General features: G+C 35.5%; 1 protein-coding gene across 4 annotated transcripts in view; it reads right to left on the bottom strand.

Moving 5' to 3' along the window:
* Positions 1-1433: 1433 nt before the first annotated feature.
* Positions 1434-26791, bottom strand: part of CCSER2 (coiled-coil serine rich protein 2) — a 150125-nt gene continuing 124767 nt past the window's right edge. For 3 of the 4 annotated variants that reach the window (XM_068548000.1, XM_068548002.1, XM_068548003.1), the window contains 2 exons: positions 26239-26328; positions 1434-2382 (listed from right to left, as the gene is read on the bottom strand). In XM_068548000.1, coding sequence (XP_068404101.1) covers positions 1564-2382; positions 26239-26328 — 909 coding nt within the window. In that variant the 3' untranslated portion in view covers positions 1434-1563. Of the gene's footprint in view, positions 2383-14819; positions 14905-26238; positions 26329-26791 lie in introns of all 4 variants that reach the window. The other variant, XM_068548001.1, reaches the window with a different exon arrangement.

Here is a 26791-nt window from a genome sequence, read left to right as displayed (position 1 = left end):
CGATGTACATTGTTTTAAAGGGATCCCTAGGAATTTGAGTGACTGATTTTTTGGCCATAAACCCTTTTGATAAATTTTTGGTCAGCTGATCACAACAAAAATTGACACTGTAAATACTATCTGTGTGAAAGACATTAATTCTAACAAAAGCAGCAACAGTTGAACAGCCTAGAGATGTCATGATTTGGGAAAACAGGAGGGCAAATTTATTGAACCACCCGACAAGCGGCCTGCAGCATAATTAGGTTAATGCATATGGTCCCTTGGCAGTTCCACAGCTACCTTCCTAGCACATTAAAATAAATAAACATATTGCCATTGAAATATCTTTTAATACCTTTTAATAAAACATAATTTCCCCTTTCCAATTTTATTTTTCTTCCCAAATCTACTTTCAAGAAATTGTCATTCAAACATACACCAACATAAAAGGGAAACCTGGAAAACTCAAAAAAACACAGCTATTATGAATTCCGGTTTTCTCAAGATAGTCTTACTTAAATTTATAATTATACTCAAAATACTTTAACTCGCTTTGCTATAGAAAATAGTTTTAAATCCCTATATATGGGATATTTATATCCCATCAAAGTTCTGTGCAAACATTTCAAGTCCATTATTCCAGTCTTCAGATATTAGCAGAAAGTCAATAAATATAAACATTACAATAAAGACTTAATTTAAAATATATACTGTGGAACCTCAAAACAGCTATCATGGCTCCATAAGCCGATAGGGTTCAAAATGGAATTACCAGCAAAACTCCAGCACCAACATATGTTACAAATGAATACATCTTTATGTCAGGTTTCAAGATGTATCCTCACTCGAGCTTTCCAAAATTTATTCAGTAACAAAAACAAACACAAATGGGGTGTGTGTGTGTGTGTGTGTGTGTGTGTAAAACAAGATGTTAAAGCAACATATAATTGGTTTATATATATAATATGAAACATTTTTAGCCAGGGGAATTTGTCTGGTAAATAAATATTGAGACTATAGCAAAGAAAAATAAAACTTACATAAACTTCCCAATAAAAGCCTGATCTCCTGTATTCATCACAGAGCTTTTGCATAGACCTTTTAAATATACAAATCACTGGCCAGAACTCTACTTACAGACTACCATCTTCCGTTATCACCAAATCTTTAGTTAAAATAGTAACCATATTCACAGGAGGCATGAGTGAAAAAGGGTGAGGCTCTGACAACCACAATTAATACAGACCTTAAAAGGACTAAATCAGCAAAGCACATTTGTTGCCTGCTAAGTGGAATATTATGAATTTTCTGACGTGCAGAGGGATGGATAACATGATTAGAGCCTTCTGTAGACCTCTGAATGGGTAAGCAAACTTTTGTGTTTACCTGAGACAAATATGCTCAAATACTATGTACTTCAACCAGGATATAAAATGGAAGAGCCAAACTAGTAGAAGCTTCCACATTTTAATTTTTAGATTTGCAAGCTTTTAATGGAACCTCCATCACAGTAGCAAACTGCACATAAAGCTAATACAGACTGTTTTTTTAAAAAAACAAATTGGCAGGTGATGGCTATGCTTAATGTATCTTTGGTTTAGGAAGACGAGAATATTGATTAGAGGCCAAACAATCCCCAGAATTCAAATTGTCATTAGGATTCTGCATGATTTCTTTTCTTCTTGTTAGTGGCCTTGGGATGCTTGTCTTGGCCTGGAAGTTTTGAGGCTCTAGTCGGGGGTTGCTTATTTGTTTTTGTTTGAAAGAGCCAGCAGGGGGGCGGAGCTTAGACGCTTTTGGATTTGGATTATTTGCAAGATTTGTTTGACTAGATGTTGGCTGGAGTTTTGCAGAATTACATGGTGTGATTATTGGTGACTTCTTACAAGTGGGATTCCCACTTGGACACGTTTCAGGAACTGGAGGAGGTACCACAGAATTCAAGATGGATGGCTTAAAAAGCTTCAAGGACTTGGGCTGAGATGTGTAGCCCTCTGGTGAAGACTGATTTCTTCCAACTCTCTTAGCCTGGTCTACTACACTTGACTGGGGAAGTGTCTGAAGAGAAGTGGTTACAAACTGCATGTCACTAATTTGATTATTTGCCAAATGATAAGGCTCTTGAGCATTCATGGTCACGTTCAAGTCTGCTTCAGAAGGTGTACTCTCCACCACATCCTTAGTGAATTGTGGGCTTGATGAAAAAGGCCGGTCTTCCAGACCACTGCTGCTTTCTTGTTGCAAGCCATGTGTAAAGCTTTCATCCAGAGGTGCAACAGCCTGATGTATGCCCTGGATTATGCACTCACTGTGGGCCTCGATATGTTGTGGCTTTACTAGTTTTCCCTGGGCGTGGTCTGTGGGTCTGGGAAGGCTGCTGGAAGGCTGTAGTACTTGAGGCTATTAGAATTAAAAACAACATTAGCAACAATTCGTTTTAGAAATAACACCCAGAATTAATATAAGTTCCAATTAGGCTGTGTTGGTACTTATTATGTTTTAATATGAGAAGCATGTGGGGGTTTTTTAATTAAAAAATAAATTGCAATATTCAAGTAATTCATGAGACACATACAAGAGTGATGATGCAAACAAAAAATGGTATGGGCAGTAAACACTAAACAAGATCCAAAATCAAACAGGAGAAAAGAAAAATATTAAAGTACTGATTTACTATAAAAAAAGATTCCTACCTTAATTGATTCATTAATTATTTAAAACTTCATATATAAGAGAGCTTGACAGAATGATTTCTAGAGCCCTTTGGTTTAATCTCCATATAACATTCAGATAGCAACTATGACCTTCAGAATATTACCCATTTTAAAGGCTTATTTTTTAAGGAAAGCTCTATACCACTTCAATACACTTCACCAGAGGAAGCATTAACTTCAAAGTGTCAGGTGCTGTACCTCTATTGAGAATTAAAATTACCAGCAGGCAAACAATTTAGAATGAAGATTATATTCTCAGTTGATGTGAAATTCTAGTAACTTAAAAAAAAATAGGTCAACATCTTTAGCTAATGTTAACCTACCTTTAATATTCTTATTGAAAAGTTTCAGAATAAAATGTTTTCACAGCTTATTTGTTCTGTCTCACTGCCATTTGAGGGATCAACCAAGGTTCTCTTATGGCTGATACGTGAAAAACAGATTTACCTTCCCCAAGAGCAAATGTCCATTAATAAAACTAAAAATAACCAGCCTTTTGAATGATGTCTGAGATTAAAACAGATTTCAAGTTGCCTGTAACTTGAACTAAAGCTCAGAAGCCTATAGAAGTAAAGTTCTTAAGGCTCACATGCCTTGCACACACTTCTCTGGAGCTTATTGTGTGATTATATTCTATACAAATCAGAGGAAACATACAACTTCCATTACTTTGGGACATTCAGTAAAGAAATATGAATCTTAAAGTTATCTTTCAATGGCCCAAACAGTTAAAATTTTATGGGGCAGAGCCTATTGGTCATATTATGATACAGGAATAGTTGCTCTAAATGTTTAAACACACACACACACACACTCACACACTCATATATACGTTCTATTAAATGATGTGGGCTGAAAATGTCAAAAAATTTGGCAAAGGGCTTTGAAACATGAATGTTTTTAAAATATCATATTTTACTAATAATTTTTTTACTATGCTAATCCACAAACAAATCTACACAGTATCTCTAATTTCCCCAAAAGAAAGGGTGAATCTATTTATGTTGCATCATTTGTGTTTTGCTCCTTTTTTCACCTCCTTGACCAGCACTGGACGATGGCTACCAGAGTCAGCAATCAGGGATTAGATTATGGAGGGGTTACAAGTGACTGAGAACAAAGGTCACCACCTCATGGAGGGATGGTTGGTCATGATGGCATGGGGTTGACTTGCTATTTATAAGAATAATAAAAATCAAGAAAATGACTACTCAAAGTTAATCCATGCAGAATATGTTACATTAAACTTTTATCTTAGAATATTTAAAATAAATAAGTCATCTCAGTTTTTGCTTCAAGATAAATGTTCTAGTTAAAGTCACTGGGCATTTTCACAATTTATCACCATAGAGATGATTTAGAGGTACTAAAATCATCAAGGAATTTATTCAAGACTCTCCTTGGGATTCCCTAGAAAAAACTGGCCATGCCAAAGTGATATATTCTTTAGAAAGATCAGTAAAAATATAAAGCAGGGCCCTATTAAGCAAACCAAAATCTACCTAAGGGGAAAAAAAAAAGCAACCAAGGAGGAGAAAAGTGCAACATCAAACGGTTAATTGAATGGGGATCTATTTTCCTTTTACCTCTTTTCACCTTTAAAAACAGTAAGATAGTCTAGTCTTGAGTTAAAAATCTTAAAACAATTTAAGACCTTTGAAAATATCAGTGACAATCTAAAAAAATGATTTTATTGTAATATGTCTATTGCCCATAAGGAAAAAAACAGTATAAACATGCGCTACCAGCTCAAAGCATAAACAGGTATAATTTTCTAAGTAAGATTAAACTGATTATTAAGATAATCAAACCTCCATAAAAGGGGTACTATGAACTGTAGATAAATTATCCATGTGCATTGTTCTGATTACTTATATTACCCAAATGACCACTGCTTACCAGAGAACTAAATGGAAATACAGCAGAGTGTCATGTCAGAAAGATGTTCTGCTTGTATTAAAGGCAATAAAGCTCAATAACAAATACTAAAGAACTAGAAAATAATCAGGTTTTTAAAAAATAATAAAATTTTGAGTCTTTTTTTTTTTTAATTTAAATTTTACTTATTTATTTATTTATTTATTTATTTTTGGCCGTGTTGGGTCTTCATTTCTGTGCGAGGGCTTTCTCTAGTTGTGGTGAGCGGGGGCCACTCTTCATCGCGGTGCGCGGGCCTCTCACTATCGTGGCCTCTCTTGTTTGGAGCACAGGCTCCAGACGCGCAGGCTCAGCAGTCGTGGCTCACGGGCCTAGTTGCTCCGCGGCATGTGGGATCTTCCCAGACCAGGGCTCGAACCCGTGTCCCCTGCATTGGCAGGCAGATTCTCAACCACTGCACCACCAGGGAAGCCCAAATTTTGAGTCTTTTAACTGAGAGGAGTTAGACTGACCAACTATACAAAAAGTGTCCATACTATCATTTAATTACATTAAATAAATCAGTGGTTTCTAAATGCTGAATAATATAGATTTTATATTTTTATTAAAAGTTTATTTTAAATAAAAATTTAATTTCCCTCTCCCAAAATAAATGTCTTGTTTTATTATTTATTTGAAAACTAGTTTGTAAATCAATTCTGCTACTTGATCTTCTGTCTCTAGAAGAAGATCAAGAAATGACTATAGTGAGGACCAAGGAAAGGCTTACTCCTGATTTATGGAAGATTGTGTAAAACTGGTTACCCACTAAAGACTGGGTTGTCATTAATTACCTGTTGACAAGTAGAACAACAAGTTGCCTCTTAACATCTAGCAAGCAAAAGCAAAGATGTGTTCGGACAGCTTGCTGCTTGCAGTACAATTCCCCAAATTCTAAACGCTCAGCTGTATATTAACAATTCATCTTGCCCACGTTTACTACTGCACTACCACAGGTGTTTTCAGAATGAATTTTAAATATACAAAGAAAAATCCCATGTAATCAGGGATAATAAGATCAATAGGAAGGTATATCAAAACCATTCATTCATTTTAAAAATGTCTGATATATCATGCACTGTAGTAGGTGTAGGAAAATATGAACCTGAACGCAATGCTGTTCCTGTGGTTGAGAGGCCTCATAAGAAAGAGTCAGGTAGACAAATGATGAGACCATGTCTCAAGCATAACAAAATGTAGAAGCAAGAAGAAAATATATGCCTGATTAGAGAGGTCACAGAAGGCATCCAAGAATTGCAAACATCTGAACTGAGTTTTAAGATAAGTAGGAGTTTGCCAAGAAGACAAGAAGGGAAGAACATTCAGGGTAAAGGGCCAGTACATGCAAAACACAAAGGCAAAAAAAAAAAAGAACATAATTATGTTCTAGTAACTTCAGATTGTTAGACTGAAGTGGCAAGCACAATGTTGGTAGGAAAGTGTAGGCAAGGGCCAACTCATAAAGGAACTCGCATCAGGCCAAATAGTTCTGACTCTGTACAGTAGATGATGGGAGACATTGATGAATTTTAAGCACAGGAATTGTAAGACCAAATGTGTATTTTAGAATGTCACTCTGGTGGAATCAGTGAGGAATGTAACAGTAGGGGACGAGACTGTTAAGCATAACACCCAGGTAGTATGCCATTGCTAAGAGCCCAGGTGATAAACTATAAGGGTTTAAAATTAGGATATCAGCAAAAAAAACTGGAAATGATTGAAAGAGTTTTGAAGGAGATAGAGGAATTTAAGATGAGTTCAGGTTTCCAGCTTCGAAGATGAAAGACGAGGTATTGCCCTGTATCAAAAAAAGACCTCTAGGGAAGTTGCCCACCAGCCCATTCATTACATAGCCTCAGCCGCCCACAAGACTCAGAGGGCAAAAGGAATTCCCCCACTACTGCAGGGACCTCTGGAAACTGTAGTCACAAATTCGTAGAGCTTTAGTACTCCATCCTTGCAACTTGTAGAAAGGTTGGTTACTAAAGCTTAAAAATGTGGATCCATTCCTAGACTGAAAGAACTCAGGGCTTCTAACTGGACTCAGCAACTTCAAGTCTTACTTTAGTAGTTAAATACATATACTTCAGCGCACTATTCTGAGAATTCTCAGATGCAATGGCTACAGATGTTAAGGTCAAGAGTGCCAGCAATAGGCACTACTGGGTAATTATGCAAGGGATTGATAGGCATCTTCAATGATAACCTTAAATGTCTATTCTGTGCTGCTTACAAAGATAACCAGAGACTATGCGCTTCTTAAGGCACGTACCGTGCTTTATTCATTTTTTGTTGTCGTAGTTGGTATCCTCAGTATTTGGCACATAGCAGGGATTAAATATATATTTACTAGATAATAAATAAATAAATGAATATTGGTAAGTGGTATATTCCAGCACGGCTTCTTTGGTAATAGACTAGCAAAATGATACTCCCCTATTAGGTCAATGATGCAGCACTAATTTAAACGAGTCTTAATAACTGATGGAAAAGAAATCTTATAATTAAAAAAATGTTTTCTCTAAATAAGTTTGGAGTCAACTAAATGATTCATGCTTAGAAGCATAGCATGAAGGATTCATTACATGTTAGCTTGAATGCAGCACCTCCCATTATGACCTGCACCTCCCATAATGACCCACCAGCTACGCCAGAGTTGTTTTTTAGTTGGAGACTCGACATTTCTGGATGAAATATGTTAGGGAAACTGTCTTAACAAGCATTCAACTATTTTCCATTTCTAATTCTAATAATTAAAAATGATTATAACATGTAAAACACTTAGGATAGAACCTCCCAGAGCACATCAAAATTGCTCAGTAAATGTCACTTACGATTATTAAAAGGTGTGAAAATGATTAATTCAAGCCATTGCCCTTTTGTAACTACATCTTGTGGGGGGGGGGAAAGCAAGTTCTATAATAGTATTATAATAAACTAGTTGCTACAGATTGCAAGGTTTCTAGGCTCCAAATACATATCTCAATAATGTCAGTCATATCTATATGTTTTAAATCCACAGAAGGCATATCTGATATGACACAGAAGTCAAGATTCCTCAAGTGCCCTCCTGGAGATAAACCAGAGCTAGGACATGCAAGGCACTTTAACGTTTAGAGAAAATTTACATGTGGTTACATGAAGGAGCTAGTACAACACAGTATTGAATCACTGAGCTTTTGAAGTCAGACTGATCTGGGTTTGAGTTCTGGCTCTATCTCTATCAGTGAGATATTGGGTAAATTATCTTACTACTCAGAGATGGAATTTTGTAACTTGTAAAATGAGGATAATAGTACCTACACCTCATTGAATTGTTGTAAATCACAAATGATAACATGCATATAAAGTGCTTAGTATTATGCCTGACACATTACAAATACTTGAGAAATATTATACTCTAGACTGTAAAAGAAGGGTTTCCCTTCTTTCCAATGGTAGATAACCAAACTCTACGCTCACATGCATAATCTCTAATTATCACAAGACCCTAGGTGGAAGGTACTATCTTCTTTTTGTAAATGAGTAAACTGAGGTTAAATGAAATTAAGTAGAATCTCCAAATTCACAGACTTTAGTAAATGGCAAAGCCAGAATTTGAACTGACAGAGAATTTAAAATGCAGCACTAAAGTTTTATCATTCTGTGATATTTGGGTTAAGTCCAATGAGTTCACAGACTTTCAGAATATGCAATATAGCCAGATGATTGTTTTAAAAACTCAAAAGACAGATTCAATACCAACATTCAGGTATTAACTTTCCTAGATAATGTCCTATTTCCTTCTTAGCTGATCTGTCCTACAGAGGATAACTCTCAGACACCAAATTCAAGCCACATGGTGAAGCAGTATTTCCAGGGAAAAGTGGTTCCAAGAGACCCACTGGAGGAAATACACTGAACACAAGGAAATGCAAATTAGCACTCATCACAAAAACTCTTCACCTTCACCATTTCATAGCACTTCAAAGATTTCTAGCATTAACATAAGAAAAAATAGTCATATCTGTAAACATACAAAGGAAGTTTCTGTAAACATTCTTGTTCTAAAGAAGTCACCAATAGTAAGACAGCAGCTAGAAATATCAAGTCCTGATGGAGTAAAAATATGTCAAAGTGTGTAAGGTAGAAAGCAGAAAATGTTCTAAAGCATAAAAATGCTATTGCATAACAGATACAGGAATGACCTAATATTATTTTCTTGATACATACAAGTTTATTATCATTATTAAATACATTTCAAAGGTTAAAAGGAAGATGGTAATGGAGCCATTTGTAACATGCCTGTAATTTCATGCAGGCTCTGACATGCATCATGCAAACTGGGGGGAAAAAAGTTACAATGAAGAAGGTGGTAGGAAAAAATCTGAAATTGTACTGTACCACGCTTTGTCAGAGAAGTAATGGACTAACTTCTCAACTCCTTGCCAATGGCATAATGGGAAAGCAGAGACAAGAAAAAGACAGGACAGTGGTGTCAGAGACCACATACAACACCAAGGAATTGCCATGACTGGGTAGCAGCCAACGGTATTTGCTTTTCTTTTGTTGTATTTTTCTAGGCATTATTATTTTAATATATTTCTATAAAATGAAAACATATTCTTAATAGATTTATACTTTCTTGATGAAGTGGTTTGCAAGTTAATACAAATATTCATATCCACAGAACAGTGTATATAATCTTCTTACCCTTAAAAGGAATCACTTGAAGAATCTTACCAAATAAAATACTGAAAAGACTTTTGACGCAATTAATATTCATACTCCAAAGATCTAAAAAGGTTTAGCTGCATGTAATCCCTTATAAAGGAAGTAGAAATTATTTTTAATAATTTCAGTCTTGCATATTATAAATACAACTGAATGTTAGTTTACTTTTAACTGCTGCTGCATTAAAGACCAATAAAATAATAATCTGATCTTCATGTATGTCTTAAGTATAATGTTCTACATTATAAGCAAGGCTCCACACATCACTATAGAGACAGAAGACAGGACTGGATCCCTAGTATAACTAGATTCAAAGAATTCTGGTCTGTAATTCACATGAACCCAATCAAAGCTTCCAAGGATTCCTGAGGACCAGGAATCTGATTCCAAGGAATCCCTAGATCTCAGAATAGTGCCTCTAGATCTCAGAGAACTTAGGGAAGATATCTGACTGATAAATATAAATTATAAATAAGCAATTTCTGAAATAAGGAGTTCAATGACTTTTCTAAGTTGATCAGTTAACTGCTTTTAAAAACTATCAACACAACACTGTAAAGCAACTATACTCCAATACAAATTAATTAAAAACATAAAAACTATCAACGTGAATAATAGTGACTTAAGTAAGCATTTACTGCACAGGCATAATTAGTGTGAGTTGCTTAATTTTCATGAGTCTATATCTCTAAGACAAAGAACCCATCAGCATCTACCTCTGGGATGGAGAATAGTTCAGGGGGAAAAAAAAAACTAAACTAAATAACATCATAATAGTACAATTCCACTGGTGTGACCAATACGCGTGGTATATTTATCCAGAGTAGGATACTGCAGGCACTATGATATGGCAACAAATACAGCTAACAAAACAATCCCACAATCTGCAGAGCAGGTTGTTATAAAAGGCTTATACAGATAACAGCAATTGCTTTGTTTCTCATAAATGCAAGGTGTTGAGAAGAAACTAACCCCTGCCTACGTTTATGGGACGGCCTCCTGGACCATGAGTTTGATGCACATTTCTAGTCAATTAACCAATGACTAATCTGCACTTGAATTAACTGCAAATATGGACACAGTGTCATATTCTGTATCAACCACACTTTTAAAAAAATAGCTTACTGTAAAATCGAATTGTTCAGTTTTTACTGAGTTACTATTTTCCACTTCATCAAAAATATTTTATTTTTATGAAAAGTCACTCTTAGAGCTAATTTCTCATTAAGGCACTGACTGATGCTATCTTTACATGTACAATTGCTTACAGTCACATGGTGAAGCCAATCGGATTGAGCCACGTTAATGTTTACCGTATGAGCATGTTTGACAGTTCAACAATACACATCAAGCATCTCTAAAAAGCACACACCCTTTAAGAACCATCCTTCTAGTGCTGACACTGATCTAAACCCAAGAATAAATTGCACTACAATAGTATCTCTATTTAATAGGGGAAAATGGAAACAACATCAATGTCAAACAACAGGAAAACATTAAATAAATGATATCATAGTCACATGATAATGTATTATCATGTAGCCATTAAAATGTTTTCAAGAAATATTTACTATATAAAAAATGCTCATATAATACTATGTGAAAAAAAGCAAAACAAAAAATTGGAAAAAAAATATGAGAGTATCATATGTCCTAAGAGAAAGTACTGTTTCATGAATCTTTAATCTGAATTTTAAATATACACACACGTGTGCCTTGGGTTGTAAATATATAGTTTCATTCAGTAAATATATACTGGGTTATGATGTAAAATGAATTTGTGTCAAAAAAGGTTTGTGAAACAACCCCTGAAGTTTATAAGAGGAGGAGGAAAATATAAGACAATATAATTGCCATTCTTAATATAATTCTGGTGAATACAATTAGTGATTATTGTAATATAAATTTAGAAATCAGGCAGCACTGCATCAAGAAACTGCTGGGCTGGATTGGGAGTTTGGGATTACCAATGCAAACTATTTATATATAGGATGGATAAACAACAAGGTCCTACTGTATAGCACAGGGAACTATATTCAATATCCTGTGATAAAACATAATAAAAGAGAATATGAAAAAGAATATATGTATGTATAACTGAGTCACTTTGCTGTACAGCAGAAACTAAATACAACATTGTAAATCAACTATACTTCAATAAAGTTTTTTTAAGAAGAAACTGCTGGGCTTAATATGGCTATTAAGATATAGACATGTATTTATGCTATTTTTGTTGCTTAAAAACACCTTTTTTCTTCCAATTTAAGTTACTGTAAATGGAAGCTAAAGGAAGTAAGATTTCTAAATTCTTTCAAGAAAGGTGTTAAACAGCAAATTTTAAGTCTCTTTAGGCATGATAAGAAATAGGTATTATTTCAAGATATACTTTTTGAAAAGTCAGGTATTCCTGAAAGCATATGCTCCGGCAAGAAATGTTATTTGAGATTACCATTAAGGTTTTTACTTGCCAAAAGTAATTATTTTTATTAAATTTTCATACTGTGAGGTAGGTTATATATATATATATATATATATATCATTCTTAACTTTACACAGTTGGAAATTAGAAAGACTAAACAAATGACAGTTAAGTCAGTTGGACAAAAGCTGAAGTGCCTACTGACAGCAGGAAGACCTTTGAATGTTTAAATGTAGATATTTTCTGCTAACCTAGAGAAAATTTAATTTGAAACTGGAAGATAAGCATCATCAAGCTGAGACTAGTAATACACCTGAGAAAAGGAATGTAAGTCAAAATTTCCTGAGAAAGTAAAAAAAAAACCAAAAACTTAAAAGACCAGGATTTTCCTTTTATCTCCATTTTTCTGAGTTATTCTTAAATTCACCAAGAACATCCTTGGCCACTGCAGCTTTCTGGAGTTACCAGAGCTAAATAGTCCCTGTAAACATTAGTTATTTCACTCTCTGCAATTATCTACAACAGGCTATCTCTTTATGCCTGTTTTATTAGGTCCACTACTCTTACACATTTTAAAAAACAAAACCAAAAACAGACTACCTTATTGAAGATTAGTAGCCAAGCTTACCTGGCTTCTGCATTTACAAAAAAAGGCAGTTCGCTTAAGTTGATGTTCAAGAGGGCATCAGAAAGAACTTATTATTGAAACACGATAATGTAGGAGAACTCTCTCAACTACATACCATCACTTACAGAATTAACCTCTCCAAAATTAAAATCAGCACTAGAAATCACATACTGACTAAATGTGGAGACAAATATTGTTTCACTGAATACATAGCAGTTTAGTGCAGGAAAAGGGGACACCTATTGCAAAACTCTCTGGAAAACTACTGGATTTACTCCCATAATTTCATACCCTTCTCCTCTATATTTTATCATTATAAAATAATAATTATTATTATTTTATACTCCTTTATATTATTATTTTTTATACTCCTTCAGGCTTTCTCAGGGTAAATTCAAAACAGTGTAGTAATTTAAACATATTTCCTTTAAAGGAACCTTCAAAGCTCAATAAGAGCTGTCAAAAAGCTGTGAACAAGTCCTCTAGTTATCACTTTCCACAAACTGAGTCCTACAAGTCTCAATGATCAAGTCTCAGGGCCAGTTCTCTTAGGTGCATAAGCCATGAGAACTTACCCAGGAAAAGACTCCAATGTATATACCTTCTCCTAGGTGGCCAACACATCCAAACTCTGGCGAACCAAACTTTCTTTTTGCTAACTTGGAGATGCAGAGAAAGCAGGTTTGATCTAGAAAAGCTAAAAAGACAGTTCTTGATAGTAGTGCTGAAGGACAGACAGTGCTGCTTCATAGTTGGAAATGAAAAAAATACCTCTGAACCCAAAGGAGAAAGAAGCATTTGGAAATGGAGAGCCAACAATTCAGGTGAGGGATAAGTTATTTCTAAAGCTATACTAATGAGAAACTAGTGAAATGGGTGCTTCTGGGAAACATGTTTTAAAAATAAATCTGAACTATTTGTGATACTGAATAATTAACCTTAAACTCCAATTCCATATTACATGTAGCTGAGAAGAAGGAGAATAGGGGAGAAGAACAGTGGGGAAAAAGAACAGGGACTATAAGGGGGCTTCAGAAAAGTTAAGGTAGGTGCGTAATTTACCTCAATCTGAGGTAAATCTGTCAACCATGCAGTATACTGGCTACAGCTTAAGAATACATTATCATTTGTTATAATTGCCCTTTGAAATTTAGATTAGTTCACTAGCAATTTAGTATAATTCTTTATGTGCTAGCCATCTTTAAATAGAGGAGAAAGCAACCTAATTGAAGCAAGGGAAGTAAAAAGGAGGATTTACAAAGGTGGTAGGAGATGGGAAAGGAGGAAAAGGGAGGAACGCTTTCACTCAACAAATTAACTTGCTAGTAAATAAACTTGATATAAAAGCCTATGCAAACTCTCTATTCCATTGTTCTTTAAAAAGTGCAAAAGGGAAGGAAAGGCATAATGGCCAAAAAATAAACTTCAAACCTTGTCTCAAATTCATGTTGATACTTCATAATTGACTAATTCAAGAAATAAATTTTTATTTGAATAAATCACATTTTAAAGTTTTAACTGCTTAAAATTTCCCCCTTTTGGACCTTTGATATGTCACATGATTTTGATAAGAATAATTTATGAAAAAATTGATATGAATCACAAATCAGGGCAAATCCATGGAGAAGGCATAAAAGTGACTCTGACAACATTTATATCTTTTTCATTAACATTAGCTTTTTTGGGGTGACTTTTCAAAAAAGATAAAATATAACCAACTTACCAGTTATATACTTAAGTACATAACACAAAATAATAAACACTGTTTTGGAAAGCAGATTTAATGTAAACAAAGATTTTTTTTGAAGTCAAACAATTACTAAATCATTAGAAATGTTAGTAAACCATGCATATTCAAAAGCCATTTCTTCTGTACTGTAAAGCAGCTGATAAATTACAAAGACATATTAGTTATTAAAAAACACTCTTAAAAATTATTTAAAAGATTTTTGTATTAGATGACAGTGAAACGCAATCAACACCTTTTGATTAGAAAATATTTAAAGAAATGTGCAATGGTCTAGTAAGCCTGCTCCCTAAACAATATGCATCTGTCCATTATACTACTGCAGATAGTGTATACATTTTTAACATGACTAGATTTAAAAAACAATTTGTATTCATTTATCTCAAGGTCATGAAAATAGAAAATATATTAAAGACAGATGCATGTCAGTAGGTATAGGGTCACTGGCAATAGGTTTAAACGGCATTAGAATGACATTAACTTCAGACAGCTTTCCTAAGGCTCTAAGGAGAAAAGTCTATTTACATGCAGTCAAAGGAAATATTAATTAAGAGAGGAGAGCCCAGGGAGTGCTGGTTTAGCGTGTGCCTGCAGGTCACTCTGGAGGGAGAGGAGGTGCTGGGGAGGGACAGTCATGCAGAAGGGGAATACCATGAACGGGAAGCCAGAGCAGGATAGGAGTGAGAGACACAGACTCACTCTGTCTGCGGTGCGGTGGAACAGTCCGTGGGATGCCTTGGAAGGAGCCCTGCCAAGGAGAGAAGGAGGGGGCAGAATACCCACCCTGTGCAGAGAGAGATGGGGGTAGGGAGGTATAATAAAAAAGGGAACCAAAAATAGAGAAACCACAGTCATACTTTAAAAAAAAAATAACAACAGTGTTAATGAGAAGACAGATTTCATTCTTTAAAATATAGGCAGCCCAAATTACTAAAAATACATCATAATCCAAAACTAGTTATTTTTCATATGTTAAGAAAAAAATTATTTTCCTCTAATATTTGTAGTTAATGCATATGAAATAATATATTTTTTCTGGCATACAATTACATTTATCATCATGTATCTCTTTTTAATGTAGCAGATTCCAGTTTTTTTTGCAAAAAATGAAAGCATTTAAAAGGGGAGATAGACTTTAGGTGTTAAACACACAGAAACTGCATCAATAATAAATTAGGCATTAAAAAATTATCATACAAAAATTTTTTCTTTTTTAACTCATAGGTTTTCAAAGGATTAGCAGCTAAAATAAAGAACATTAGCTGAAGATAGCAGAACCAACAGAGCACTCAAAAGACTTAGGATGTTGTAAGAGTGAGTACTGTATCAAGAATGTGACATACAGGCCACAGGTTACACATGCAAACTTTTTAATTTTATTAACTTGTGGCTTCTTAGCTTTACTTATTTTGATCAGATTATCAGAACTGGAAAACAACAGAAATGTCATTTACTTCAATTTCTTCACATTCCAGGTAAAACTGGGTCTTCAAGAGAGAATTTGTTCACACAAATAGAACCAGATTGGGTCTCATGTCTCTCTGTTCCTAGCCTCCTCAATGATGAGACATATCCACACATAAAACTATAGAAACACTCATGATAGCATCAAGAAAAATGAGCTTGTAAATCATCATCACACCCAGCTCAATTTGCAAAATAAAGTATGCATAATTTTTCACACCAATTAATCTGATATAGAAATGATGTACTAGAAGATTACTAATGTATTTTACTGATGTTTAGATATTTCAGGAACACTGATCCAAATAAAAAACTTATGTCCACTCCTGTATCAACATTCCTTGCCTCAGGTTGAGTATAATCAGACATTTATTTAAATTTAAGAATAATCCTACATTGCTCACTATAAAACAAAAACCAAAAAAAGATCCATTTTCTATGTTGATTAAGGGAACAAATAGCTACAAGAAACTAAATAAAATTAATGATCTTTAGAGTATCCTAGTAAATAAAGATCCTGTCTTTTGAAATTATTGTAACTTCTCCACTAATTTAGCCATGGATATTTGTGAAAACAGATTAGGAAATATTTAATAGGGTGATGACCCCAGGTGCTCTCCATAATATATTACCTGATACAACTCCATTTTGCTGTTTCAGAGATGTTTTGGTCCAAAACCTTTACACAAAGCAAGTCCTCAGCCAAGAAGGGGCAAGTACTTTTCTCCCTATGGGTTTCACCAGGCAGGACCAGCTTCTACTCACTGCACTGGGTAAAGAAACTTTCAGATAGGGATTTTGTATATAAACTAAACCAGCAGTCAGAGATTCCTTCTCAAAGAAATAAGGTCTCCCTGGGGGTTTATGGAAATAGTACCCACTGGGAATCAGGGAACTGTGTTTTTCCTTGGATCTTCTAAGAGCCTATAACCTTGAGAATGCCACTGATCTTCTCTGAGTCTCAGTCTCTTCATTTGTAAGATGAAGAATTGGAATGTGCTACAGACTAAGTCATTTGTGTCCCCGCCCCCAAGTTTCATATGTTGAAACCTACTGCCCCAGTGTGATGGTTTGGAGGTGGGCCTTTGGGTAGTGATTAGCTCATGAGGGTGGAGCCATCATGAATAGGATTACTGCCCTGTGAAAGAAATCCCAGAAAGCCCCCTCACCCCTTCCACCATGTTGAGGACACAGGGAAAAGACGGCTATCTATAAACCAGGAAGCAGGCTGGTGCCTTGACCTTGGAATTTCCAGCCTCCAGAACTGTAAGAAATAAATTTCTTGTTTATAAGCCAGTCAGTCTGTGGTATTCTGTTATAGGTGCCTGAACGAACTAAGATAGAATGGTTCATCTCTAAGAAACGTCTCACTTTTAGTTGTAATTCAGTTGGCTCACACACCCCCACTCCAGAGTCATTGTTATCCTTTAATTTTATAACTCTATTTATACAGCACTTAAAACAACTGCATTAAATTGTCTCTCATGATAAATCATTAGTTCTTTAAAATAATTTAAGTGAAAGTATCTGTAAGAATACCTAGAACCTGGCAGGAGTTTAAAAGATGTTAAATGTCCCACATTCTCTGCCTAACCGTCCCCAGCAAACGGGAGACTCTGTTTACTGATTCAAACTGAATTAAATTAAGTTACTGTGTTTACCTAGAGATGAATATATAACATCTGCCAGGCCTGGACACACACTGCAAGCACCTAAAAATCTTAAAAAACAAACACAATGATACCCATTCTTTACTCCCCCAAGACCAACAAATCAATGAAATATCAACTACACACCTACCAGAATGGCTAAAATTAAAAAAATAATAATGACAACACTAAGTGCTAGTGAGGATGCAGAGAAACTGGATCACTCATACAATGCTGATGAGAATCTAAAATAGCACAGCCGCTCTGACAGTTTGCCAGTTTCTCTGAAAACTAAACGTACAGTTACAACATTACCCAGAAATCGCACTACTGGGCATTTATCCTAGAGAAATGAAAATTTACATCTACACAAATATTCATAACAGCTTTATCTGTAATAGCCAAAAACTGGAAACTACCAACATGTCTATCTATTATAGACACAAGTGGTTAAAAAAACTGTGGAACATCCATATTATGGACTACTACTCGGCAGTAAAAAGGAACAAATTACTGATAGACACAACTACTTGGATGGATCTCCAGGGTATTATGCTGGGTGAAAAAAAGCCAATCTCAAAAGCTCACACACTGTATAACACCATTTATATAAAATTCTTGAAATGACAAAATTTAGATGTGGAAAACATTAGTGGTTGTCAGGGGTTAGGAATGGTAGGGGAAGAAGTGGTTGTGACTATTAAAAGGCAGTGCAGAAGAGAGAACTTTGTAGTGGTGCAATAATTCTGTGTTTTAAATATGGTAGTTGTTGCAGGAATCTACACAACTGATAAAATGGCACAGAACTATGCATACTCTAAAGTCAATTTTGGTTTTGACACTGTACTACAGCTATATAAAATGTAACTGTTGTGGGATATTGGGCGAAATAAGGAATCTATTTTTGCAACTTCCTATGAATCTACAAGAATTTAAAATAAAAAGTAAAAACATAAATAGAGGAGTAAAAACAATGCACATTAGAGTGATACTGAGGAAAATTATTTGAAACGCTAATTATATTGGTAGGATCATATTTTCTTGGGGAGAGAAGGAAAACATGTTTAAGGACCTTCTCATCTCTATAAACTAAAGGTAATTTCCCTGATAATAAAAAGATGATTATATATTCCTTTCAATAGTAAAAAAAAAACAACTGAAACAGCTATAAAACATGACTAACTAAACCTTGAGACCAGGCAAGTTCAGAGACAGCAGACATGTGAGCAACACCAAGCAGCAGCGCTTAGAAACAGCATGTGCTGGCTCCCCACGATTCCATGTCTACTGGAAGTGTTTCTACAAAGAAGGGAACTTGTACGGAAGACCCTAACTTAGAAACTAAGAAGACGTATGATTTATAAGATGTAAGAAAAGGATGGGAAACATGATTTTGAGCAAAAAGACAGTATTAACAAAGAAAGAAAAAGTTCCCAGACGGATAGATCTCTTCCAGCAGTGAGTGCTGGAATACACTACACTCCTGAACTGAAGACTGCTGGAAGTCACGGCCATGTGAAGATAGATTTGAGAGCCAGAAGGTCTAGTCCCCGTAACTGGAAGACATGTCCACCATCCTCTGGTCCAGAAACAAGGCCTCACTGTCCTATCATCTGATTTACACTTTGCTGTCTGTCCATGAGTATCATAAACTAAGAATCAAGCAATGTCTTTTATTTAGTATCCAAAGCCCTTAGCACTGGGATTGAAAAATAGAAAAAACCAGTCAAAGTTCAATGAATGAATGAATAAATGGACCTATGGTTTAAAACCTGAAGGAATTTTCTATTTTGTGTTTTTTTGGTCAATTCCTGCTACATAGTTCAGGTTTAAAGCCAAACCCAGTGACCTCCATACAGAGCTGCACTGTCCAATATGGTTGATAGCAGCTACATAGGGTTAAGCAGATAGTCTCAATCGAAATGTGGTATAAACGTAAAATACACACAAGATGTCAAAGACTTCATACGAAAACAAAAACTAGAATGTAACGTATCTCAATATCTTCTTTATATTGATTACATGTTCAAATGTACTACTGGGTTAAATAGAGTATTTTATTAAAATTAATTTTGCATGTTTCTTCTTGCTTTAATTTGGATACTAAAGCATTTATATTATATACGTAGCTCACATTACATTTATATTGGAGCACTAATTAGAGGGGAGGAAAGTGCATAATTCTTTCCTAGTTGATGCTGTGAAGATCCCTAAGCTCTGCCCAGGAACGGGCCTTTTGCTCATCTGAGTCTACTTTAAATCTTCTGCTGACTTTTAAGATGAAGATATGAGATGCTTTCTGCTAGAGAAATCACAATGGTTGTATATAAAAACAAAAAGCAGTAGGAATGCATATGAATATATCACATCCAAGGGGAAAAAAAATCTACTTGTAGGAAAACATAGGATATCTGACGTATAGTTTAACCATATGCATAACATTCTAGTTACACTTTAAATCGGTGGGACAAACACATACATACGCACACAAACAAGAACAAAATAAAAGAATATGAAAACATTAAAAAACAAGAGTATCGGGCTTCCCTGGTGGCGCAGTGGTTGAGAATCTGCCTGCCAATGCAGGGGACACGGGTTCAAGCCCTGGTCTGGGAAGATCCCACATGCCGCGGAGCAACTGGGCCCGTGAGCCACAACTACTGAGCCTGCGCGTCTGGAGCTTGTGCTCCACAACAAGAGAGGCCGCGACAGTGAGAGGCCCACGCACTGCGATGAAGAGTGGCTCCCGCTCACCACAACTAGAGAAAGCCCTCGCACAGAAACAAAGACCCAACACAGCCAATAAATAAATAAACAAACAAACAAACAAACAAACAAACAAGAGTATCTGGATTCAGGGTTTTAGAGGAAATTTCATTTCTCTCAAGATAAAGCCTAGGGAGACCCAGTAAAAACATCTTTCTGTGAACTCGAACCTTGTGGAATAAGATGAAGAACTGGGAGCCAAGTTCTTCAGAACACTTGCAGCTCTTCCCTCAGCAGCTGCTTTTTCTTAAAGCAAGAGATGAGAACAGATGAGAGTTACCACCTGAGCTTAGAGGATGGAGAATTTTTAATCTTAGCACTGAAAAGATAAAACTTTTCCTGATTCAAGAAGATTAGTTTGCTTGTGCCTGCCTCTTCTGGGAGAGCTTAGGAAGCCTCCTGGAATGGTCTTATTTGCTCTGAAAGGGGTCTGTGGCAGTTGGCACTGTAACACTGAGCTTCCTTAGTGGATGAAACTCTTTACTAGAGATTTCTGTCTTTCATAAACTCATGCCCACCTCCCACCGCCCCACTTTGAATCTACATCTGTCTCTAACTTCTCTGGCACCTTTCAAGTTCCAATCCTACATATTCAAACTCCTCTACCCTTCTGTCCTGCCAGAATCTCAATCTCAAGTGATTAAAATATATATCTAAAACCTTTAGCAGTTTTCTTACCTAATAAAATCCCTTCTCTTGGTTCTCCTATTTTCTTAACTGACATGTCATCTTCCCAGTCATCCACATTTGATAACTTACATTCATCTTCTTCCCATTCATCACACCTTTTCATCTAATCACTTTCCAAGACAACAGATTCTGCCTCAGTGATTTTCTCTCCATCTCCATGAGAGATCAAAAATCATAGGTTAGCCTCATCTCCTGGGCTATTATAATAATCTTCTAAGTAGTTTTCCCTGCCTTCACTATGTTCTCACTGGAATTGATTCAATCCTACTGGGCCCTGTGCTAAGCCACTAAGCACAGATGAAGGAATGAGACACAGCCCCTGCCTCAAGACAATCACAGTTTCTCCTCTCACATTACTCTCCCTGTAACAAAATATAGTTAAGTCTGGCCCCTGCTACAACCTTCTGCTACAGAATTAAGTTGAAAGTTCTCAGTCTAACATCTAAGTCTCTCCATAATGTGATCCGACTGTAACTCTCCAAACTTCTCTCTTTCCTCATAATAATTCTTATGTAATCATTACTACTACCACCACCAATAACTACACTAAAACATGGCAAAGTATAGTAAATGATTTAAAAAAACAGAGCGGTAACAATCCAAATGTTACAGAGTTACAATCGTAAAAGAAATTTCATCTGGCTGGTAAATTTTTATTTAATCCATGCCCAGGTATTCCTTCTGAGAAAGGTAACAAGCAGCCCCTAGTGCCCAGTGATCTCATAAACAATCTCACAGAATACCATGGTTACTCTGAGACCATGGTAACATGAAAGAAAATAAGGTCACTTCATAATTTTGCCTAAGTACAGATAAAGGCAAGGTCACACTGTGCCATCCAGAAAATACTCTAGACTTTTCTACCTTCTGATAGTATCCAACCTGAGCAAACCCCTGATTCCTTAGACCCTCCCTTAAATCATCCAAGAAAAGCTCAGATCCTATAAAAGGTTCTTTCTGATACAATCTTGAGGTCATTTTTCACGATGTGTGTTCTCCCTGGCTGCAACAAGTAATCCACCCAACTTGTTTTACAGATATATTCCTGGTGGGCTTTGGCTGAAGGTACATTGACACTTCACTGCTCTGAATGATCAGGATAGCTATATTTGCTTAGAAACTTTAGGACTAGGTAAGAGAAATGGTATTATTTTCTGCTATATCAGGAATATCAATGTAACTTTTTGAAAGAACCCTCTGAGCATAATACTAAAGAGACATTCTCTAGGAAAAAAATTTAGTTACATCTGACATTTAAAAAATAGTAATTTTCTAAAACATCTGTAAAAATGTTTTCGTAATTACCTAAGAACAAGAAAAGTTAGAATGCTCCAACAAATAAAGGCCTAATAAATTAGCACTCTGCTAGCATAAACTAAAAGAGGAGCAACTTTTATTACCTCTTATGGAAGCTGATTAATTTCTTCTAAAAGACTAATTTGATCATGCTGCTTCTTGGAAACCTAACAGGATCATCCATTTCTCACTGATTGCTATCTAACATTAAATTCTAAGAGTAAAATCTCTCTATGTCCTGCCTACACCCTCATTGTGTTAAGTCAGTAAGTTAAACCCTACATTACACACATGAAATGGATACCAGCAGTGGAAAACTTTGGTGCTGTCCTTTGTTTTCTAACTACTGTGCAAACAAACTTTGTTTCTTTCAGTGGATATTTTATTTATTTTATTCATTTTTTTAAATTTATTTATTTATTTATTTTTGGCTGCGTTGGGTCTTTGTTGCTGCATGAGGGCTTTCTCTAGTTGCGGCGAGCAGGGGCTACTCTTCATTGCAGTGCGCGGGTTTCTCATTGCGGTGGCTTCTCTTGTTGCAGAGCTCGGGCTCTAGGCGTGTGGGCTTCAGTAGTTGTGGCATGCAGGCTCAGTAGTTGTGGCTCACGGGCTCTAGAGTGCAGGCTCAGTAGTCGTGGAACATGGGCTTAGTTGCTCCACGGCATGTGGGATCTTCCCGGACCAGGGCTCGAACCCATGTCCCCTGCATTGGCAGGCAGATTCTTAACCACTGTGCCACCAGGGAAGTCCCTTTCAGTGGATATTTTAAACAAAGTTCCAAAAATGCCTACTTCAGTTCTGGTAATTGGTATTAGAGGATACGAATTTACATACCCTTAAATTTATGACCAGATAAATCATTCAGCTGCTCTAATATCTATATTTCATTTGTCCCTAGCCTTGAAAAACAATTCCATTTTTCAGTTATTGGTTTCAGGTGCTATTGTTCATAAACTACAGTGTAAAAGACACACATAATAGAATTCTTGGTGTGTTGTCATACTCACATGCATGCTAAAATGTGATGTCTCAGTACAAAGATGGTTCCTATCAGCATTTAGCTCACTGAAACATAGGTCATATTCAATGTTCAATGTCTAATATTGATTAAACATTATTGCATGACCACATCATAAATATTACATGTTTATATACCAAAGTATATATATATTTCACTTAAAATACTTCTAGTGGCATATTTTAAATATAAGTAATAGTGAATATAAATAAAGAGCTTAGCAAAGAAATAAATCCCTTAATTCCTTTTGGAAATATATATAAATAGTAATGTAATGACTCTCTAATTGGGAGAAAATGACACATCTAAGTTTAAAATCAGGACATTAACCTTACATAAAAATTAACCAATAATACTGCCCACTTCCAAATCAGAAAGGCATGTGGTCTAAAAGAAAAAGGACTTAGGAAAGAGTACTTGAGACAAATCTTTGGGTTATATTGTTCCTTATTTTAACATTTCGTCTTATCTCCCAGGCAAGGGAAAAAAAAGGAGCAGAGTTCTTTGCTAGCACATATATCATGACTGGTAGGACTAAGTAAATTCCTTCTCCTTTGGGAATTATAAACAATTGATTTTTTTGTATGTGATATGTCTGTGATATATTTTTCTGATTCAATATTTTCTATTTTATAAATAGTTACAATAGGAACATAGTTGACTATGACATTTTGAAATATATGTATGATCCAATAAATCTGAGTCATGCAAACCTAATTCTAAGCACAAAGGATTGCAAATAATGCTGATCATATTCCAATTCTTGAATTTATATAAATGTTATTCATATCTATTAAATATGCTATAAAGTGGATTAATCTGTGATTCAGTACTAGAAACTAATTCCAACAGAGCATTTAAATTTTATATAAAAGCATCTTTCTTAACTCCTTTGCTATATATAATAAGAGTTAGTTCTTAAAATATGAGAGGAAACTAGTATCAGGTCAAATTGTGCACAATCTGAGTTTTAACTGATCAACAACTTTCCCATTGATACCAATAAAACAGTGTTTATTCCTACACTCAATTTTCAGAGTAATCCAGGTTGGGTCATTATGTGAATCCTTTCGGTCCATCTTGCAATCCCTTCTTTGAGATTCAAGGGCATAAATAATAAGCTTTGATGGTGTGAGTCTAGAAATGTATTCTGGTATTTTGTCTTCTCTAGTTAATTTAAGATGTTCAAACAAATATTCTATAAAAGTACCTATCGTGAAAATTTAGAATTTACTTAATGTACAAAATAACTATTCAAATCTTCAAATACTGATGTTAAATGCTTTAAAAACGATATTGGAAATACATTTTAAAAACTTAAAATTCAGTCCAAGATAATATTATTTATAAGAACATGCTTGTACATGGATCAACAATGTCATACTATGTTTAAAATAAAGTTTTATAAGTTTATATGTTTAAAGTGAATCCTTATTTCTCACATAATCACCATTTTCCTGCATATGCCTAGTCTCTTCAAGTATTCTTGTATGAATGATTAGGCACCTTCCATGTTTTTATTCTTCTTTCCATGTTATCCATTTCACCATTTTATCTGGGTATTCTGTCCCTCAGATGAGAACATTTGGTCAGAATTTGACTTACCCATTCTTCTTCTGAAGGTACCATCTTCTACAACTCATTTTTACCTTCTTTCTCTCTTTTTTTCCCATTACCTAAATATGAACTCTATCTTTTTTATTTTCCTTCATTTCTTCCAAAAATTGCCTTCACTGACTTCCCCTTATTGTTCCAGGTGGCTTTCCTATAATCCATCTAAGTCTACTTCATCATTAACTCTAAAGATGCTTTGTCCAATATGGTATCCACTAGCCATATGTGGCTATTTACATTTAATTACAATTAAATATTATTTACAGTTATCTTCTGCAGTCACACTAGCCACATTTTCAAGTATTCAACAGTCACATGTAGCTAGTGGCTACTGCACTGGACCTCAAGGAAATTCCATGGAAGAGTGCTGATGTAGAATAGTCTCTCATTCTCAATTCTGGAACTCGTCTCTGTCTACTGACATCTTTTGCTTTCTATGATTCAACCACTACTTTCACCCTTTTCACCAAGCTTGATTCTTCCACCTAGACTTTCCCAATCCTTTGAACCTTACAGCACTTTCTACACTTTAACTATATCACATCGTCAGTTCCTTCAATAAGCACTTGTTAATGGAAGAATCCTTATTTGTCTGTATATTTTCTTTCCCAATTCCCCACTTCTACTTCAAGAGGCTAATAACTGAGATGGGAGGGGCTCACCAAACTTTTGTTGAACAAATTAATTATTAGCTTTGTACTTTATACAGAGCATACAAAAAATAACTACTTATTAGATGAAAAGAAATAAGTATCTTATAAACTTTAAAGGCCTATAGCTAAGTTTAAAAAAAGCAGATTGTTGATTACACTCACCATTATAATTCCCTGTTCATTTGTGTTACTAGGATTCCACTGCTTAAAATAAGGCAAAAGAAGAGTCAAGACTGGCTTATCAGGCATTCTCTTACCACGAAATACCTATTACTTGGCACCATACAATAGGATAACGATGACTGATAGCCATGATGACTCTCTGGCTCAGGCATATCCTGAGCTGAGTTCAGAAAGTGTATTTTTAACACTAAACATGTTTTGAGATGTAGTATTTTTGAAAAACAATGAAGAAGCACACAATGCATGGTTATTTTCTACTGTTTAGAAGAAGCCATTCCCTACCCCAACTATGCCCAAAACATAACCTTTACTGTCTGTATCTTAATGCATTTATATTTCCTAATAGCCTCAATATTTATTTGAGTAATTATAATAACAGCATATATTTGAAAAGTCTCAACAAATAAAAAGAACAGGCTATATAATATATTTTCAGAGTCATATGCTGCTAAAGAGGGAAGACTGCATTTTGGACTTCTTTTTCTTGTAGGACATGGGAAACTACTACTCTCATAAATACATGCAATAAGAGAGAGACTAGACACTCAAATAAAAAGACCTACAGTATGCAGAATGGAAAAGCTATTAAATGCACATTCATTCATATAAGACACAGAAGAGAAGCTTTAGAAAGCACAGACACACCTAAGAACAAGAAAAATCCACTTACCTTAAAAAAAAACTGACAGCCATGGCAGATTCAAAATTATTAGAGTAAAAAGAGTAGAACAAAACATCAAAATAGTAAATGACAAGAAAAGAGGATAAGAGTATCTGTTACTTACAGGAATTCTTCTCCAGGGTGTTTGGGTATATTTATCAGCATATGTGCATTTTTCCTCTTTAGATTTTTGATGGCAGTTACACCGAGTTGCCTGAACAAAAACACAAATTTTTACATTGGTATAATTCTATATATACACATATACATACAAACAAAGTAATTAGGGTCTCTCTTAGGGGGTTAAAATAAAAAGGCAAACATCAAAATCTATTCAGTAGTCTCCCATCTTTTTCACAGACTGGATTTTAACAAATTTTTTTTAACTTATTTATTATTTATTTTTGGCTGTGTTGGGTCTTCGTTTCTGTGCGAGGGCTTTCTCTAGTTGTGGCAAGCGGGGGCCACTCTTCATCGCGGTGCGCGGGCCTCTCACTATCGCGGCGTCTCCTGTTGTGGAGCACAGGCTCCAGACGCGCAGGCTCAGTAGTTGTGGCTCACGGGCCCAGTTGCTCCGCGGCATGTGGGATACTCCCAGACCAGGGCTCGAACCCGTGTCCCCCGCATTGTCAGGCAGACCCTCAACCACTGTGCCACCAGGGAAGCCCCACAGACTG

This window comes from Eschrichtius robustus, chromosome 7 (genome assembly GCF_028021215.1).
Source record: "Eschrichtius robustus isolate mEscRob2 chromosome 7, mEscRob2.pri, whole genome shotgun sequence".
NCBI lineage: Eukaryota > Metazoa > Chordata > Mammalia > Artiodactyla > Eschrichtiidae > Eschrichtius > Eschrichtius robustus.
This window is presented reverse-complemented; position numbering and strand designations above follow the sequence as displayed.